The sequence below is a fragment of the Phallusia mammillata genome, chromosome 4, assembly GCF_965637545.1.
Source record: "Phallusia mammillata chromosome 4, kaPhaMamm4.hap1.1, whole genome shotgun sequence".
Taxonomy (NCBI): domain Eukaryota; kingdom Metazoa; phylum Chordata; class Ascidiacea; order Phlebobranchia; family Ascidiidae; genus Phallusia; species Phallusia mammillata.
The window spans coordinates 16,224,954-16,242,394 of record NC_137255.1 but is presented as its reverse complement, the minus strand read 5'-3'; the positions used below and the strand labels follow the sequence as shown (position 1 = coordinate 16,242,394).

The 17,441-nt window shown below is 36.2% G+C and overlaps 3 protein-coding genes across 6 annotated transcripts; 1 reads left to right on the top strand and 2 right to left on the bottom strand.

Moving 5' to 3' along the window:
* Positions 1 to 48: 48 nt before the first annotated feature.
* Positions 49 to 6,216, bottom strand: LOC145222391 (sushi, von Willebrand factor type A, EGF and pentraxin domain-containing protein 1-like). The gene is made up of 10 exons (XM_080088500.1): positions 6,076 to 6,216; positions 5,722 to 6,003; positions 4,904 to 5,086; positions 4,448 to 4,612; positions 3,961 to 4,126; positions 3,326 to 3,555; positions 2,371 to 2,559; positions 1,956 to 2,162; positions 1,255 to 1,485; positions 49 to 890 (listed from the first exon to the last, which is right to left on the bottom strand). The coding sequence occupies exons 1-10, from the start codon at positions 6,167 to 6,169 to the stop codon at positions 364 to 366; spliced, it is 2,274 nt and encodes a 757-aa protein (XP_079944626.1). The 5' UTR covers positions 6,170 to 6,216; the 3' UTR covers positions 49 to 363.
* Positions 6,217 to 7,813: 1,597 nt separating this feature from the next.
* Positions 7,814 to 13,014, bottom strand: LOC145222396 (uncharacterized). Of its 4 annotated transcripts, none has more exons than XM_080088504.1 (11): positions 12,874 to 13,014; positions 12,589 to 12,719; positions 11,583 to 11,700; positions 11,391 to 11,483; positions 11,214 to 11,322; positions 10,998 to 11,048; positions 10,102 to 10,179; positions 9,449 to 9,997; positions 8,952 to 9,051; positions 8,811 to 8,891; positions 7,814 to 8,325 (listed from the first exon to the last, which is right to left on the bottom strand). In XM_080088504.1, exons 1-11 carry the CDS (start codon positions 12,929 to 12,931, stop codon positions 8,230 to 8,232), a joined length of 1,464 nt encoding a protein of 487 aa, XP_079944630.1. In that variant the 5' UTR covers positions 12,932 to 13,014; the 3' UTR covers positions 7,814 to 8,229. The 4 variants fall into 4 exon arrangements, with proteins under 4 accessions (XP_079944630.1, XP_079944632.1, XP_079944631.1 ...); XM_080088506.1 differs by having other exon boundaries at positions 10,102 to 10,176; XM_080088505.1 differs by having other exon boundaries at positions 11,583 to 11,697.
* A 1,356-nt stretch (positions 13,015 to 14,370) lies between these two features.
* LOC145222389 (uncharacterized) lies at positions 14,371 to 17,435 on the top strand. Its single transcript, XM_080088495.1, has one exon. The coding sequence runs from the start codon at positions 14,383 to 14,385 to the stop codon at positions 17,287 to 17,289; it is 2,907 nt and encodes a 968-aa protein (XP_079944621.1). The 5' UTR covers positions 14,371 to 14,382; the 3' UTR covers positions 17,290 to 17,435.
* The last annotated feature ends 6 nt before the right edge of the window (positions 17,436 to 17,441 follow it).

Sequence of the window (17,441 nt, the reverse complement as noted above, 5' to 3'; positions counted from 1 at the left end):
AATTTTTCAAAGGTAGCCTGAACTAGAGAATGGCATTGACAACACAACTGTGGAGCGAAATGTTATATTTGCACAAAAGACATAAGCTGATAGACATGAAAAATTAGCTAGCGACGTGAAAAACAACAACAAATTTCAGTAGAAGATCTAATGTACATAATTCTGTCGCTTTTCCACTTTCATTCCACAGTCAACCAGCCACGCAGTGGACAAAAAATAAAAAAGCGTGTTGTTGGCAACTGTATGCATTTAAAGTCGTGTGACTGTAACGACAAACCAGTAACTTATGTGCGAGTGTCCGAAAGCACAGCCAATGTTGCAGTTCACTTCAGGACTCAGAAGAGCTTTCTAGTGTATTCTTATTCACCGTGAAAACCTATGATTTCTGTGTGGCGAGTTACTTGAAAACTCGAATGCTTGATTGTCGACTCCATGCACTGCACTATAGTTATTAGGGTTTCTTTGCAGTCCGTTTTGACCATTGCTTGGAAGTGACGAATTCTCTGAAGTCATCCAAGGAATAGGGACCGGTTGCATGGTGGATGGGAGATAGTAAGGCTGGTTATAGTTGGATGTAAGCGTTTGGTTGCTGTTGGTAGTGTTTGTTGGTTTGTAGGATTTAGCGATAACGGCTGTGCTGCGCTTCGAGTGCTTTCCGTTGGGATAGGAGTAGACAAATTCTCCGACATTAGACCTAGTATATCCGTTGTCAAAACGCCCGCGGTCAACCCGATATTGATAAGTGCGGTTTTTCAGTTGCTGCGAATCTCTCCTCTTGCCACGCACGCAGCAGTATATGAGGGCAGCGCCGATTACCAGTACGATAACTCCACTGATTATGGCAACTATTAACGCAATTTGGAAGTTGCTCAATCCAAGAATTCCATTGTCTGCGAAACAATAATAAAGCAACAAAGTTAAAGCATGGCTACAGCAAGGTTACTGTAACAGGTTGGGGGTTGTGATTTCTCCCCTACTGTTTACCAACAGTTTTTTTCTGATACTTAACACAATTTGCAATCACTGTGATTTTTCAAATTTTAGATTTACTGAACACAATAGGGCAGTTGAATAAAACCGATGACTTCATACAATTAAGCTCTTGTAACATGTATTGGGTTAGGTTCTCGCTCCTTATATTAGCAAGTAACCTACTTCATCCTTATATTAGCAAGTAACCTACTTCATCCTTATAAGGTCAAGTAACCCACATAGGGTTTGTTCGCTTAACTTCACTTAGGTTAAAGTATCTACCTTCCTCACAAATTATGGGTTTGCCAGACCATGGATAGGTTGGGTTGCCTACGCAGGCCCGCTTTGGTTCACCAACCATCGCGTACTCCTTATGACATGAGTATAAGATGAACGTGTCAAACGGAACTGTCGAGTTCAGGTCAATTGGAATGTTCTTGCCCATAGTTGAATACAAACTCCATGTCCCGTGCTGTGGTGGGTATAGGTCTTCCGTGATGCGACAGGTAATTTCTACAACAAAACACATAAAAATCGTAAAAACGGCCAAGGGATTACAGTTTACGCGTTGCGGTTCCGAACACGGCAATTAAAGTCATGCGAGGCGACGTCATTGTAGCACGTAATTACTGGTTTACGGTTTCGTCACACAACTTCTCAGATTGGCACACGATAATTACAGCCTACTGAGATGTCAACACCCAAATTCAACGAGGTTTGTTGCTTACCTTCAGAAACTCGATGCGACATAATTTTTAATTGTTTTTTAACATACGTTCTATGGTGAACTTGATAGCTGGTGTTTTTCAGTCAATGCATCTTGTTTATATGACCCCGTGATTTGTTTACAAACTACCTTTTTCGTGTTACCGAGGCGACAGTCAGTTATCCCTAAAGTTATCAGTTCTTTTGTCAGCTGTCCTGGTGTCTAAATGTAAAGATAAGACCAACTCCTTTCGACCTGATACAACTGTCTTCCTTACTTTCGCAAGTTGGGAAGACTGTGTCATTTTCGTTGCTCCATCTGCCGTATTTGTTGCAGTATATTTCGGTCCTGGCTCCTGGGACATCACCGAAGACATAACCCACGGGACATTGGTATTTTGCAGGCAACCCGTTGTAACGAAACTCATCGACGTTGCTTAGATATACCGAAGTGTTTAGTGGTGGCGGCGGAGGACAGGAAACAGCTGAAATAACATGGGTAAAACTTTCCATTCATATAATTGCATATAATAACATACACTTGGTCTACAAACATAATTTCAACCCTAAGGATGCCACTATCAGCGCAATATGATGCCATATTCAGGCTCTGTGCTGATTTGACAAAACCTTATCTTTATTCAAAGAAAATGTTTCAAAGTTCAACGTATTTTTACGTAAACAGTTTTGTACCTGAACAAGGATTATAACTTTCGTTCCATCTCATATCGTTCTCGCAAATTCGAACTTGATTTGGAGAATCAAGTTTGTAACCTTCCTCGCAGCCAAGCTTCACAATGCTCCCAGCCTCCACGGTCGTGTTCCTGGAACCTTCTAAAATGACCACTCCTTCATATGCCGAACCGACGAAGTTTTGACATGCTACAAGACAACAAATAAAGCTGAACACAGTTACAGACAATTAGGTTTGGTTCAATGTGTTGACAGTATAGAGACTATGTCTTTTTCGTTCATTTGGGTTCTTCAGCAGAATAGCATCTACATAGCAAAGCTTCAATTTTCAACTACAAGTAATTTTGTCAATGCCAAAGTTTTCTCACAACAACATGCAAGACTAATTTTATCTTTTTTCGTAAGATTGCCTCGCGTGGGAATAATTAATTTATTACGTCACATACAATACCTTAACTTAACAGTACAAACTTGTGTGCGAAGAATCGTTTTTTTACTTGGAATTAAAGAACTACTTGTTATCGCAGGACATTATTTTGCATGTCAATTTTCTGAAAATATACTCCATACCCTGCGCATCGCTCTAAAATCGGCTACGGACCTTAGTTTGGAAATCGCTGGTTTAAATATTAAGATCAACGTTAAATGCGAATAGAACAATTAATTTAGCAAACTAAATCTATAACAATCAAGCATTTTAATATTAGTGTAATTTTATGCCTGGGGCAGCTTATACACATTTCGAGTAAATGCGTACGTATTAATTTAAATCCATTTATTTCTATGTTGGGCGCGGGTTAGGGGTATAATTACCACGTCGAACAAAATTATTTCAACTCAAGTTGACCCAACTTTAAACAGGTTTTGGAAAATGGATTTGTCGCCTAATTTTTCATGCTTATCTATAAACATTGTACTTTTGTCTCATACTCTAAATATGAACTATATGACTTACTAGAAAATTGGTTGATTGCCTTGAAATGAAGTTTAAATCCGAGTTTTTCATTGGCGTCGTCAGAATGAAATTCTATTCGAATTTGGTTTCCAGTGGAATTCAGTTGGCGAAATGGCTCGTTTCCACACAACGTGTTGAGCCAGTTTGCACCATCTTTCTCCACTCCATTGTAAACAGTAAGATAGTCCTGCACACATCCCTTTTCAGGTAATCCTTCTTCAAGTTCAAACCTATCAGAAAATTGGCAGTTTGGAACACATCGATTGCTTGAAAGGTGTTGCTTATTCTTTTGACAAGTTTCCGATTGTTTTTTGGAATATTACTGTGTGTTTTTTTTTCTGATAATGTTTTTCAAAAAACGTTGAACAATGTTGTTTTATCATGGTAGTCAACATTTATTGGATGGAAATTAAACTGTACTGATGGCTTAAAATCAGATTTGTGCGTGTTTGTTCAACTACACATTAATACAAATGACAATTCAAAGCCACATTTGTGGACTGCTTAGTTGTTTAAATTTTATCAATTATAACAAAAATATTTGGCTGCTTGGTTTATGATTGGCACAGCAAAAGTATTGGCAGTATTAAATGACACGTATTTACGAGGCAAAATTAGTGTCGCTTCACACTTACTCCAGTATACTGAGTTGGATCGTGTGATCGGGAGCTACGGTGACAATCCATTGGCAATTTGATCTCCGCGGGTAGAGAAGCGGGTAGTTTGGAGATGTTATCACGCCGTTATTTTCAAAAATGCTGCCACCGCAAGTCGCGTCGGTTTCCAGATCATGAGTGTCATCTATAAGAAAATGAACTCAACAATGTTTCCTGAAAATCCCAAATCTTAACACACAGTTGGAATACGCGGAGCCACTATTTAAAACATTAGAAACAATTGCCATTTGAAGTCCAATCGAAGGTGACATGCTCGTTAAACAAAGTAAATTATTTGGGTAAGAAGATTTTTCGATGTTGATTACACTACCAAGCGATCTTGTTGTTGTCTCAATACTGACATTAGCAAAAGTTTTATGAAAATTCCAACGCCAAGTTTTTTTCAAAAAATGCCTATTTTTCTAGAATTCTGTATTATTTCTATAATAATCATATAATTGCTTACTTTGATACTGCTTGACCCATTGCCTTTCCACGTTGATCGGGTTGCAGGAATATCCGTTACCTTCGTATCCTTCCCCGCACCTGCATGTGTAACTCCCAACATTGTTGAAACAATCAGCATGTCGATCGCACAAGTGTTTACTCGGATCCTGGCACTCGTCAATATCTACAATTCACGCGTACAAACACATTTGTTAATGGTAGTCATTCATCATTGTTTATGGACAATAGTTTAGAAACGTGCTGATAATGGAAGGTTTTAAGAAACAGCTTTGTTCTTGTAACCAAAGTGTGTGTACATTTTGGTTAAAATTAATGTGCCATAAATCTTAAATACAGTTTAATTACACAATTGTTTTGTTTGAACACCTTTAAAATACAACACCTTATTACTGATAAAGAAGTATGTTTTTAATCTAGTGTGCAAAGAGGTAAATGACAATAGTCAGGTTAATACCTCTACAGTTGACGTCTTTGCCCGACCACTCGCCGTTTTCTTCACACTTTAGTTCACCGACAATCTCTCCATTTGCAAATGGAGCGAATCCTCTTTTGCATTTGATTGTCAGTACCGAGTTAACAGAGTAGGATTGTCCCACCACAACTATACCCTTCATTGTCATTGATGGTTTTTCGCAATCTGAAAACAGAAAATATTGGCTTAAGCGAAACATGAAACTAGCCAGACACCAGTCTTATAATACAGTGGTTCCCAACCTTTTTTTGTCGCGACCCAAATACTTACCAAAATTTTGTTTTGTGGCTTCTCGCGACCCATCGATATATGCATTCTTACTATTTGGGTTGTATTTTTGTTTGTAAATCAGGAAAGTTTTTCGAAAATTACTATGCTAGGTTGAAAAATAAAAAACATCAAACAAAAATTATTCGTTTTTCCGCCAACTTTAGTGCTGGTTCAAAGCATTATGAGCCAGACAACGCTTAACAGTGATCTCACACAAACATTATGACGTCACAAAAGAATAATTCACTATCACGCCAAATAGCCATGAAATTGTTAATGGGAAACAATTTATAGCCTTGGGAAATAACAAAATAATGCTACGAAACGTAGATGCTCTAATTGTCACAAAAACTAGCGACCCAACAGAATTTACAGGCGACCCAACTTTGGGTCGCGACCCATAGGTTGGGAAACACTGTTATAATAAATGTGATTTTTACACGTGTTTTCGAAACAATTTTTATTTGAATGACCACCGTTAAATAAGGTGTCATAAAAATGATTTTTAGGTTTGTTTGTGTTTAGCTTACCTTTCAAGCAACGATACCCGACGTCCATACACTGATCACTGTCTTTACAAGCACTTCCTTCTTCATCTATGGCAGCGCCAACAGTTTCGCTGTCAATTGTTACATCACAATTCTGTTTACCACCGCACACTTTCTGAAGTCTAGACAAAGGATCCTCAGGCCTGCACTGAATAGATTTTTTGTCTGTTCTTCGAGTCAAGACCGTTTGTACGTGAACTCCATAACCCTCTGTGCAACGCATGCTCATTTTTCCTCCGCCGCATGTAATTAACTTGTTAATTTCTGCAAAGAGTTGACAGAGTTTGAAAATCCGTTGAAGTTCGAAAGAAGTAAATTTACATGTAAAATACTTACCATCGGTGTCTCTTGTGTTTCTTGTGTTCGCTGTGACAAACTCGCCCCAAAACATAAAAACGAAACAAACCCATACTCCATAGCTGAGACGCATATTTTGCAATCTTACAATGCCTGAAATGAAGACTTACAAGTTGAACTAACAGTAGTTTGGTGAAATGTTAGGAATGTACTAACACCGCAGTCACATGTTAAGTTATGACGTGTGATTGATATTTAAACGTAAACAGCCGATGCTAAGCTCCTTAAAGCGATTAACTTGGTATTGAGAATGTCGGTAGCCAAAACGTTACAGTGCACTTAACCGCCTCTGCATTACAAGTTGTGTTTACCTAATTGGTCAAGTTTGTCTCGCCGTCTGCGATTAATGCAAAACTAATGCTGACCAATACACCTATCAGCTGCCCTTACTACAATAGTTGAAGCTATTAGGCTGTGGCGGTCAACGCTAATTAAAACTATTATTGTGGATTTTCTCTGTTAAAGCTGTTGTTGGAACTACCCACGATTGTTTGCCTAACATTGTAACGGCGCGATAATTGTGGCACGGCAGAGTCATCAAGCCGGTTTCAGAGATCGTCTTCACCCTGCGGCGATTTGACAGCGAACAACTCCAAACAAAACTATTCGTGTGTCTGGTTGCGCTTTACCACACTAATAACGGAGTCGTATAGAAAAAGTTAATCGTATACACCATCAACTGCAACATTACTATTGCAACCAATTCTTTGGTTACCAGGTTCTGGGATCTTTTTTCTCATTTTTGTCTTTTCGTTAAAGTTTATCTCATGCAGTAGTTTTTTCTTCATTCTTTATAAGGGTATACTGATTTTTAGGATTTCGTGAGAATTAAATATTATCTTCTTTGAAAATTTGGTTTGGAAAACAATACTATGCTTAAATACACGCTAAAGTTCTGATTAAGGACAAAATTGAAAGGCTACGAACGAACAATATCAGAACAATTTGTATTCTTATAAAACCTGGAAATTACTTTTATCTGCTGTGATCTTTCAGAACTTCGTTTCTTCTCTCAAAGTCTAAATGTCTACCGGTCTACACCCTCTAGGCTTGTGCCCATGCTGACGACTGTCCGCAAAGCTTTGACATTCGTCATTTGTCACTCAAAGGGTGGGAAATTCCCTAATTTGGTTTCATAGAAATCGTCGCAAACCGCAGTTGCAACAGATTTCTGTCATTGTTCAGCGCAATGTATTTCGTTTTTCTAAGATCTAAAGATTCTTATGACTAGGAGCATATGTGACTGACAAATATCATGTTAATTGTTTATTAAGGTTAAGAACAGTCAGATGGATATTGCGCTGAACAATGACAGAAATTTACCAGTGTTTTTAGCCTATCTCCAAGCCATGGAACCACAACTTACTCCGTTTGCAAAGTTAATGCCGCGATGAACTATAAGCCTACCATGTTTTTATGTCGGAAAGGAACGAATATGTTTTCCGCATATTATTGCTGCAACCCTTTGATAAATATCGCCACATTGTCCAGTTTTAAAGGCCCTTTTCTTAATTTCGCTCACACTAAACAGGTCACTTTAAGCTGATGTTCAAATATTATCGCAGTACATTTATTTTATTCTATGCCGAATAATTGAATAGATTAAGTAAAAAAAGGATGACATTTGGTGACTTTTTTGTGTTCGTAAGGAACGAGCTAAATTTCATTTAAAAACAGGAAGCGTATGATTAACCTATACCTCACTTCCACGTCAAAATAACCCAGCAAACTGTTTATTTGTACAAAACTTCAAAAAAGGCAAATGTATACAAATATCTAACGTCATTTAACATAAAGTTGTCATTCAAACCAATACGCAGCCTGTCGACTATTTGAAAAAGAAAAACGCCATCAAATATGTCCGCCGCAACGCAAGAGATGCTACGAACAAAAGATGAAACAAAATGCTGCCGTAACTTCGTTAAGAACACGGTAAAGGCTATTATGTATGGCTAGTGTTTGGTTAGATGCTGCCATAACAGTCACAGATAGAAAATCATATAGGCGTATAAAAAATACATGAAAACCTCTGTGATAACTGAAACAGCTTAAACATATACGACTGAAGTAACAACGCGGTCCCTGCCCAACAACCTATAAACGAATCTAGAATGAGATAGGTGCTCTTCTGTTTCAATTCTTTTTCGGTAGTGCTGGTGGCGGTGGATTTGTCTCCAAGTACTGCAGGACGAGGTAGAAGAACACAACCAGTATTAAAGTAATGATCACCTGTTGAAAAGGCAAATATAATAGTATGTGGTTGGTTGATGCAGAAAAAGATTTCTTATACAGGGCTGGTATTCTGTATGTGAACTGCCAAGTAGCTGATTATGCTGTTTTGCATGAAATCCCACATTTGCCAAAGATTTTTATCCTTTTTAAGTGTCCAGGATTTTTAAAGGTAGAAAACATGGGTCTTCAAATATTAAGTCAATAACTAGGACTTGGGGGTTTTGCAAAACACATGAAAAGCCTGGATAAAAATAGGTGAAAAACATTCAAATATCGAAGAGGACACATAAAGTTATCTAATATTGAGACACATTTAATATTGAGACGGGGTATATATTTAGTTTAGTATGCTGATATTTTTACTGTGCATTTGGAATTATTTACCAAGTAAACTAGAAAACTACACTTAAAAAACAATAAATTGTGCTATGAAAATAGAATCAATAAAAAACACTTTTAAAGGTAAACCAATTTTAACACACCTGAACCCAAACTGGAAGCCATCGTCTTTCTGATGAAGTTTGCTCTTCAGTTTCTTGTGCAGCTGGTTTTGGTGTTCCATCCTGAAAACAAAAAATGTTGGTTTAATATTATTTTAGTACCGCTTGAACTTACAAACTTACAGTTTCAACCGATGGTTTTTCAATTTTCTCAGGAGTCTTGGTAAGCCCTGTGCTTGACCTTGTGCCTGATCTCAAAGGTCGTCGTCTTGTGGCACTTCCACTATGATGAAAATATCAAATTAAATGTTATCATTTAAAGTGTGAAAATTCTGCATTTAATCAAATGTTTAAAGAAAGAAGCTGTTATGAGCTGTTAAAAATGTTGAAATTTAAAAATAATGTCCAACAGTACAGACCTCAGTTATCCAAAAAAACTGGCAGAATGTACATTTAAAAATGTGCAGTGAAGAAGCATTTAAAATGTAACACAAAGTGTCAACAAACAACACTCAAACCAGTGATAAACCATTTGTTAAACAATTATCATAATCGGTTTGTGACATTTATAAAGAAACACCAAACTTTGCAGAAAAAAGTGTATGCATAAACAGTGCAAACTTTTGCTGTGTGCCGCCCAAACACAAACGATGTGTCATGTAAAGCACACTGTTACCTACCACACAGCATGGGCTCTTTTCAAGTAGGAGGAAGTGGCATGATTAGGGGATTTAAAGGTTTCATATCGAGTAGAAGTTCGTGCATGGGCAAAGTTGGGACTGGACAATTCACCATTTTTGTTCTGTGCCTCAGACTTGCGTGGAATAATTTTTTTAGATTTATTCTCAATGGGAGTCATGTTGTTTGAAATGCTACTGTTATGCAACAAAGTGGTTGAGCGACTGATTTCAGCTTTGTTGATTACTGTATTATTGTAGGAACCATCAGCAAGTGTTTCGTCGTCCAGGATATCAAATGGTTCCTCATTATCACTAAACTTATCCAGTGAAAAGGCAGTGCCGTCGCTATTCTGATTAAGCGATTTGTCAACAACTTCAGACAAAGACACGTTAACCCAAGATGGGGTCAATTCACAAGCCGTTGTCTGGGCAACTGAAACTGGTTTGGAAAGGGTGTTTGTGGATGAGGGGCATGTTACATGTAATGTGGCTTTTTGGCTAGATTTCCAGTTAGGGGTAAGAAAAGAAAGGTTTGGGGTGGACTGGCAGCTATAAAAAAATAAAGATTAGCAACTTATGAAATTGTTACATCCTAAATTAAAATGGGAATGATAATAGACACAAGTACAGAAATCACATACAATTTCACTTACAGGCTTGGTTGGGTGCTGGAAATATTAGTTTCTTGAAATGTGGCCACAGACCTTCTCTTGTTTATTGTGCTGCTGCTACTAAAAAGCAAATGTACATGCTAAGATACGTAATGGAAACAAAACAATTTACAAACAAGAATAAATATATGAGTTGCACAACTTTTCAAAACCAGAGACGAACTAAGCACACCATGCAAATTATTCAGGGCTTGCAATTAAACAATGCACCACAAGGATTGTATATATTAAAAACATCTAAAAGTTTAAGCACAGAAATAACGGTGTGTTTCCTTCAGCAAGAAATGGTGAATTTACTAAAACTGGATGGATATCATAATGTTTTTGTTAACAATGACCAAAATTCATCAAACCACCATCGTTTATTAGTTTAACCCTAGTAAGGAAATGATATTGTATTTTACGAAAGTAATAGAAACATTTAACAAAACGACCACAGTTTTATACTAGGCAACGGTTTGACAAGATCATCACTCACAGGATTTAAGTTGCAGAACTAGTGGCATGTCTATGACCCCAAATAAACTGTGCTGGACTGTATATTTAGTTATTATACCAATTACTTCAGTCACATGTAAATATATCTCTTTTTATGACTAACATATGCAATATCTTTCTCACTAAAACACACAAATTAATTTTTTTACTCTTTCAACCATTTAGACTACTGTGTTGTACATCAGCAAACAAAACGCTGTGTGCATTTTTACCAGCTCTGAAGTTTCAACCAATCGAACATTTTATGCCAAATTACAACAATTAGTTATAGGGAAAAAACAGAGTAAGCAACATCTTCTGTAATTATCAATGCAAATGGCCAACAATTATCACTGCAAACACGTGCAACATATATATATACACCACAGAAAACTGCAAACCTTTTGGCTAATGGAGCACTAAGAGCTGGAGTCCTATTGGACAGACTTAGGCTGGGAAAAAAGTATACACTTTGTCAGTTAAAACATAAACCTAAACAGACAAAACAGTAAACATCAATGAAAACTACTGTACACCACAATTCATGTATTAAAGAAAAGCCACAAATACATAACTACACAGATTGAATTTTCGAGCAACATTTTAAAGATTATTACCTTCTTCTTGTTGATACTTGTGGTGGATTGTCAGAAAGCAACATTGTCCTTCTTCGGCTTGAGCTTCTAGTCATTGAGACAGTTGGAGCAGCTGGTTTTTCTTCATTTTCTGCAAATGAATATATATTTACCATGTAATAAAGACATATATTTATGTCGAATGTATTTTTTTGTCACCTTCATCACTGTAGTTTTCTTCATGTTTGGTCTGTTGGTCATTTCCCGACAAAAGTTTTGACAACTTTTTAAGGTACACATTCCGAGTAGTTTCTTTGCAAAGCATACAATAAATGTTTAGAGTTATGCCCATACTAGTTAACAAAGTGTCCCACCAGCAGGGATTGATGAACAAGAAGTTGGTATACTTACGTCCAATAGGGCCTGGTTTCACGCCAAGTTTCTTCAATCTAGATGCAATTTCACTGTTGGTCAAACTTGTCAAATCTTCACTTTCCTCATGTTTAGCTGTTCTCTGTGATATCTTCTGCTGTACAATGTCAATTGTTTCATATTAACATTTTATAGTTGATTTGGAACATTATGCCAATTGTGAAAAAAAACAGTCTAACCACGACATCTGCATGTGCAACATGTATTGAAACAGGTGTGATAACTTTACAGCCAATACACATATATTGTTATTGTATAGTTTTCTGACTGTGAGGTATGAAGTGGTTTTGGTTTGTTATTTCCTGTGTAAAAAAAACAATGCTAACTAAAACTCTACTACCAACATTTTTAGATTGCTGAACAATAAAAAAATCATTATTATTAAAACAGACAGTTCACATATTTTCTTGGCCCATATATTCATAAAGTTTTGTTCTAAACAATGTCCAACAATACAACAACCCCCAATAAAAGTTATTGTGCATTGTAAACTGTTAACAGTAGGGAGCAACAAACACTGACAAATAACCTCATCGGCTGTGGCATAGGACACCAGCTGTTTAGAACTGCGGTTATTACTATCTGAATCAGCAGAACACCAAAAAGAGGGCATGGTTTTCCCATATCTCGTCCTTGAGTTATTGCTTCTTTCAGGCTTTACTATGACCTGCACTAAAGTGTTTGCAGCGTTTAAACTTTTATAATACTTTGTAAAACAGGCAACACCTCAACATTGTGTATGTTAATGAATGCAACTCACTTACAGGGTTATTGTATTTAGAAAATACCTTCAGGTAAATTAGAGTCTTTCATATTGCAAACTTCTTCTGACTCTTCTATAGAAGGCATAGACCTGTAATCTCCCACTGCTGCCTGATAACATGCAACTAAATATGTATTCAAGCTATGTTCTAAATCTATCTAATGAAACTGTAAACTTTTAAAATTACCTTTCATTACAAAACCAAACAACAAGTTTTTATACCTTTCTACCTCTTGAAGAATCTACATGAGTGTCATCGTCAGATGAGAACTGTCCATGGTTGTTTATTATGTTGCTGTTATACAAGTCAACATACACAGCCTTTGGTGCTTTTGCTGAAGGAAGCTGTATGCCTGTACGAAATAAACATAAATTCATAATAGCGCTGGTTACAAAGAATGTTTGAAATGTTAAAAACATACAAAGTGAATTCAGAATTTGTGGGATTGAAAAACAAATAAAGTAACGGAAAGAAATAGTGACTAAAATACATTAAAAAAGATTTACCATTTGCAATCAATTGTTCCTTTAATTGTTCTTTAGTTAGGCTGTCACCACTAGCCATTTTTCAATAAAATTATTATAGCACAAACAGTAAACCAAAATAAACTTGCACTGTAACACAGAGAAGATATTATACATAGAACAATGATGCATTTAACACAAAGTTCACTTCTATAGAAGAATAACTATTACATGAAAGTGTAGACTTTACCTTCACCAACAGTTCAAGATGTTTAAAACATGAAATGACATGAGTTGCATATTGTGAATATCAACAGACAGGCCATAAACAAAGCAAACAAAAACATTTCACAGACACCAAATTCCTAAATGAAATTTGAAAATACCTTTATGTAACACAGTCGCATGCCTATATAGTTTCAAGTTTGCAACAAGTTTTTTGTTTTGCGCAAAGTTAGCAAACCAATTAAATGCGTTGAAAAGCGGAAACGTTTTTAAAAACTAGACACTCTAACTTTTCTCACAATCTAACTTTTCTGTTCACGCATAAGCACAGTTTTGTGTCTATCTCACTTTGCCGGGCATTCAATACAAAGCGACCGGCACACACCAAGAACAAGTTTTACCAAATAATTGTTTTAAAATGGAGGGACTTTTCAAAGCGTCTGATTGGCTGAGAAATGTCACATGACAAAAACAGACACTACGAATGACTCTATGGTTCTGGATCAGTGTCATAGTAAACAAAAAAATAGGGTTTATATTTCCTCTACAAAACGCATACGCGTATTTATAACTTATGTGCCTTAAAAACAAAAATATTACCAAAAATGTTTTAGAATGCAGCTAGTTAACACATTATTGACCATCGTAATAGGATTTTTGTGTTACACATACCGATTCCATATTTTCAAGATAACGTGCTTTCAATTTCATGCTTGATTGCTTGAAGTCACAAGGCTGGTGTATGCTGTTGCTGGTTGCTGCATCTCCATGGTGTTCTAAATTTCTTACTTAGACGTGTTACTGGTACTACCAGAGTTGTTGTAGTTCTAGGTTTTTTGTGATCAATTGATCAAATAAGACGCTTATATGCACCTTATCTTGTCATTATATTTTGAGATGCAGTATAACTTATAAGTTCCGTAATAGTAATGAAAGTCCCTTATATTTATATGTGTATAGGTGGGAAAGGGATCATTGTTTTGCAGACCAGACAGCCATATGGTATGTTTGATAAATTGTACATAAACATGAATGTGTCGCATGTTGTTAAAAATTGACCCCAAGACGTAAACATGAACATGTGTTCATGCAAATTAAGGCCTTGCACGGATTTGCAATTTGTTTTGTAACTTGTATGCTAAATCTTTATTATAATAATGTAAATTATTAGTAAGTTTTGTTTTTAAAAATATATATTATGGACAAAACCAGTTAATCGCAAGTCGGTTAAACCACTTATAATTTAGATGGTTTTGCAAATCCCAAACTATTATCTATCTTTTATTATCAAAATGAGTCAGTTAAAAGCACTGAATAAAATTGCAGATGTTTTTGTCTGGAGAAGAAGTTCTTTTGACTGATGCTCTGTTTAAACTGATCAAAAACCAGTTAACAGAAAAAAGCTTTGTTGAATGTGTTTTGGAAATTGTTCATGGTCTTTCTGAATGCCATGATAAAAATGATCAAGTATTTTGGAGAAAAAAGATTTCCCACATCTTATTAAACAATGTTGTCAATGAAGACATTATTAACAACTCAAATCAAGTCCACAAGGCAAATCTAACATGGAGATCGTTTTTTAGCATTCTTAACAAGTGTCAGCTTTGGTCATCGCTGTTTAGTTTACTGTTTTCCCTCCCTACTTTGGAACTATTTGGTTTGATTACAACCAAATGGAAAACAGAAGCAGCACATAATGTTTCTGACAATGCAGCATTTTGCATTGCTATGCTCTCATCTTTTGTTCTGTCAACGACAACAGTAAAAGACACGTGCATTTTGAGGGAAATTGAAAAAAGGCTTCTAGATTTTCTAGAGGAGCTCTTAGTGGGATTTTCTGCAACCAAACTAAACATAATTTCACCAGATCAAAATAAAAACCTTGTCTTGTCTGTACAAGCGCTGAATGACTGTTTTAAAAATGCATCTATTTTCAATGTTAATGCCTTGCATATGTGTGACATTCATAATCTGTTGACTAGTAACATGTATGTGAATGCCACAGAGCAAAAAAAGGTTGATATGCTGAATGAACTTTCACGCAAACAAACAGCACAAGATACATCAGTTATGTTCAAGGATTTTCTGCAAAATACAGAAAAAAAGCTTCAAGAGATTGTATTATCACTTGGTCATCAGCCAAACACAGTGGCTTCATATTTAACTGATATCTGCACACACTTAACTGCGCTTGTAAACTTAAGAGGATGTGATTCAAATATTAATGCTACCGATGAAGCAGATAATACCATTGATAACTCATTGCATTGTGTGCAAAATTTTCTTCCAGGTTATGAAGAGAGCACCAAATTTTTGCTGAATCTACTGATAAATTATAATTCGAACAATGTAAATGTTGAGAAATGCTTAAAATGCTTGCAGAAAAGTAAAGAGTGTTTGTTACGATCACATCACATGGAAGATTTGCTTCATGTCTTATCCCTATTTATATCTGATTGCACAAAATCTGTGGTAAACGGTATGAGGCTTCAACCATGGATAGCCACTCTGAAAGAACTTGTGGTCTTTACTTTTCAAAATATGCCATTAGTGTCTAAAATACCATTGCTTGAATTCGCTTTAGGACAGAGTTTCCTGGACACACAATGTGTAGACTTTTTGGGAGGTGATTTACTTGGAACTGAAGTGACAAATGATGTCAGAAGGCAGATAAATTTAGTATTTAACAAAATTGTTTCAAAAAAGGATCTAAAGGAAGAAACCATAAATAGTATTTGCAATGTGGCAATTTTGTCTCCAAGTCTCACTGTAAGTAAAATGACAGAGCAAATTGTTTACCATGAAGAGCATCATGAACTGTTTGCACTTTCATTGTACAAACTGAATGTACTTACATCATTTTCTGATAAGAGTGGAAACTCCTTCTTTCTTCAAGCACTGTGCAAATACCTTTCTGACAACCAAAGTGACTCTGTGGTCAGAAATGTCCAAAAGGTTTTGTGTATGCTGCTGAAAGAATGCAAGGATGACTGGCAAAAACAATTAGCAACAGAATTGTTTCATACCTACATTTTACCTTCAACTTCAAATGGCAATACAAATGCCTTAAATAAAGTTTTATTGATCAATACTGTGGAGCTATTTGTTTCCACTTACATAAACAAAGAAGCAGCAGCTGTATTGACTTTTGAGGACCTGCTTTTACTTGCGTATGCCTGGGACATAATCATAGAGTCTGATTCAACACCTGATGACACAGTTCTTTCAATCAAAGCTAACATGCCACATGTAGTTATGCAAGCAAAGAAGCTTACACTAATCATGCAGAGCAATGAAAGCACAAGTTTGCTTCAATGGGCAAAACAACTGGTTAGTTCTTTAAACTGGTGCACACAGGTGTATTTTCGACCAATTTTTCAGCATGTTGAAGGTCATAAACTGATTTTTCCCATGTGTTTAAAAACTGTGTGTGACATTACAGAACCAGACATAGTGTTCAAAGATTGTTATGGTGAAGGTACTGGTTTAACAGCGTGGCTTCAATGCATGGTGGTGGATCCAGGTTTATTACCTACCTCATCATTAAAACTTGAGTTTAATTCTGTAAGTGAACAGGATATGTTTTGCAATGGCATGACAGTTGCTCTGTGTCAGTTATTGCCAAACAGCACTGAAGATGAATGGGTTACTATCATTGAAGCTCTGATAGCCCTTGTAGTAGATCAAAAATTGTTTGTGCAGCTGCACAGCCTGGAAACACACAGTATGCCGTGGATTAATATCAATGAGTGCTTTGTGCCTTTGACCATCATTGAACTACTGCATAAAGTCACAGTGTTTTTGACAAGTCCTTGTTGCGAAAGCTGGATGAATGTACATCACTGGTGCCGGTATGCTAAAAACTATGCTGTGAACACCAAAAACCTGTTTTTAAGATGGATTGAAAAAGAGGGATTTACCAGACAATCTCATTTGTTCATGCTTTTTTGTTTTTTTGGTCATACCTGTGGCCTAATATGTTTGTTTGAATTGAACAAAACCCTCAATATGTCAAAGCCAGTTGACTCTTGTTTTGTGTTAACATTAGACCTAATGAATGAGTTTTGTAAGTTGTATTCTATTGTTGTGGTAGATAATGAGGAATCTGAATCCACTGACCTTTTGCTGCTGCGACAAAGCATTGAGCACAAAAACCAGATGCTAAATATTGTAAAAGCAATCAACAACAAACAGATAAAAGAAACACTGTCACAGAAATTAAAGAAACTTTAGACGAACCCTAGTTGATAATATATTCTTATGGTTTTTGTTTATTAATAGCCTCAAAAAAGTGACACAATAGAAATTTACTTACATATAACCACGAACAGCAACATTTTGTCTCAAAAATTAACAAACTATTCTTTTTCAAGTGTAGATTCTGT

Coding starts and splice junctions, on each gene's coding strand:
- LOC145222391 (XM_080088500.1), bottom strand. CDS start 6,169: ATGCGTCTCAGCTATGGAGTATGGGTTTGTTTCGTTTTTATGTTTTGG. Junction 4,127..4,447: donor ATGGGTCAAGCAGTATCAAA/GTAAGCAATTAT, acceptor ATTTTCTTATAG/ATGACACTCATGATCTGGAA. Junction 891..1,254: donor ACCCATAATTTGTGAGGAAG/GTAGATACTTTA, acceptor ATTGTTTCGCAG/ACAATGGAATTCTTGGATTG.
- LOC145222396 (XM_080088504.1), bottom strand. CDS start 12,931: ATGGCTAGTGGTGACAGCCTAACTAAAGAACAATTAAAGGAACAATTG. Junction 11,049..11,213: donor CAAGTATCAACAAGAAGAAG/GTAATAATCTTT, acceptor CTTTTTTCCCAG/CCTAAGTCTGTCCAATAGGA. Junction 9,998..10,101: donor TCCAGCACCCAACCAAGCCT/GTAAGTGAAATT, acceptor ATTTTTTTATAG/CTGCCAGTCCACCCCAAACC.
- LOC145222389 (XM_080088495.1), top strand. CDS start 14,383: ATGTTTTTGTCTGGAGAAGAAGTTCTTTTGACTGATGCTCTGTTTAAA.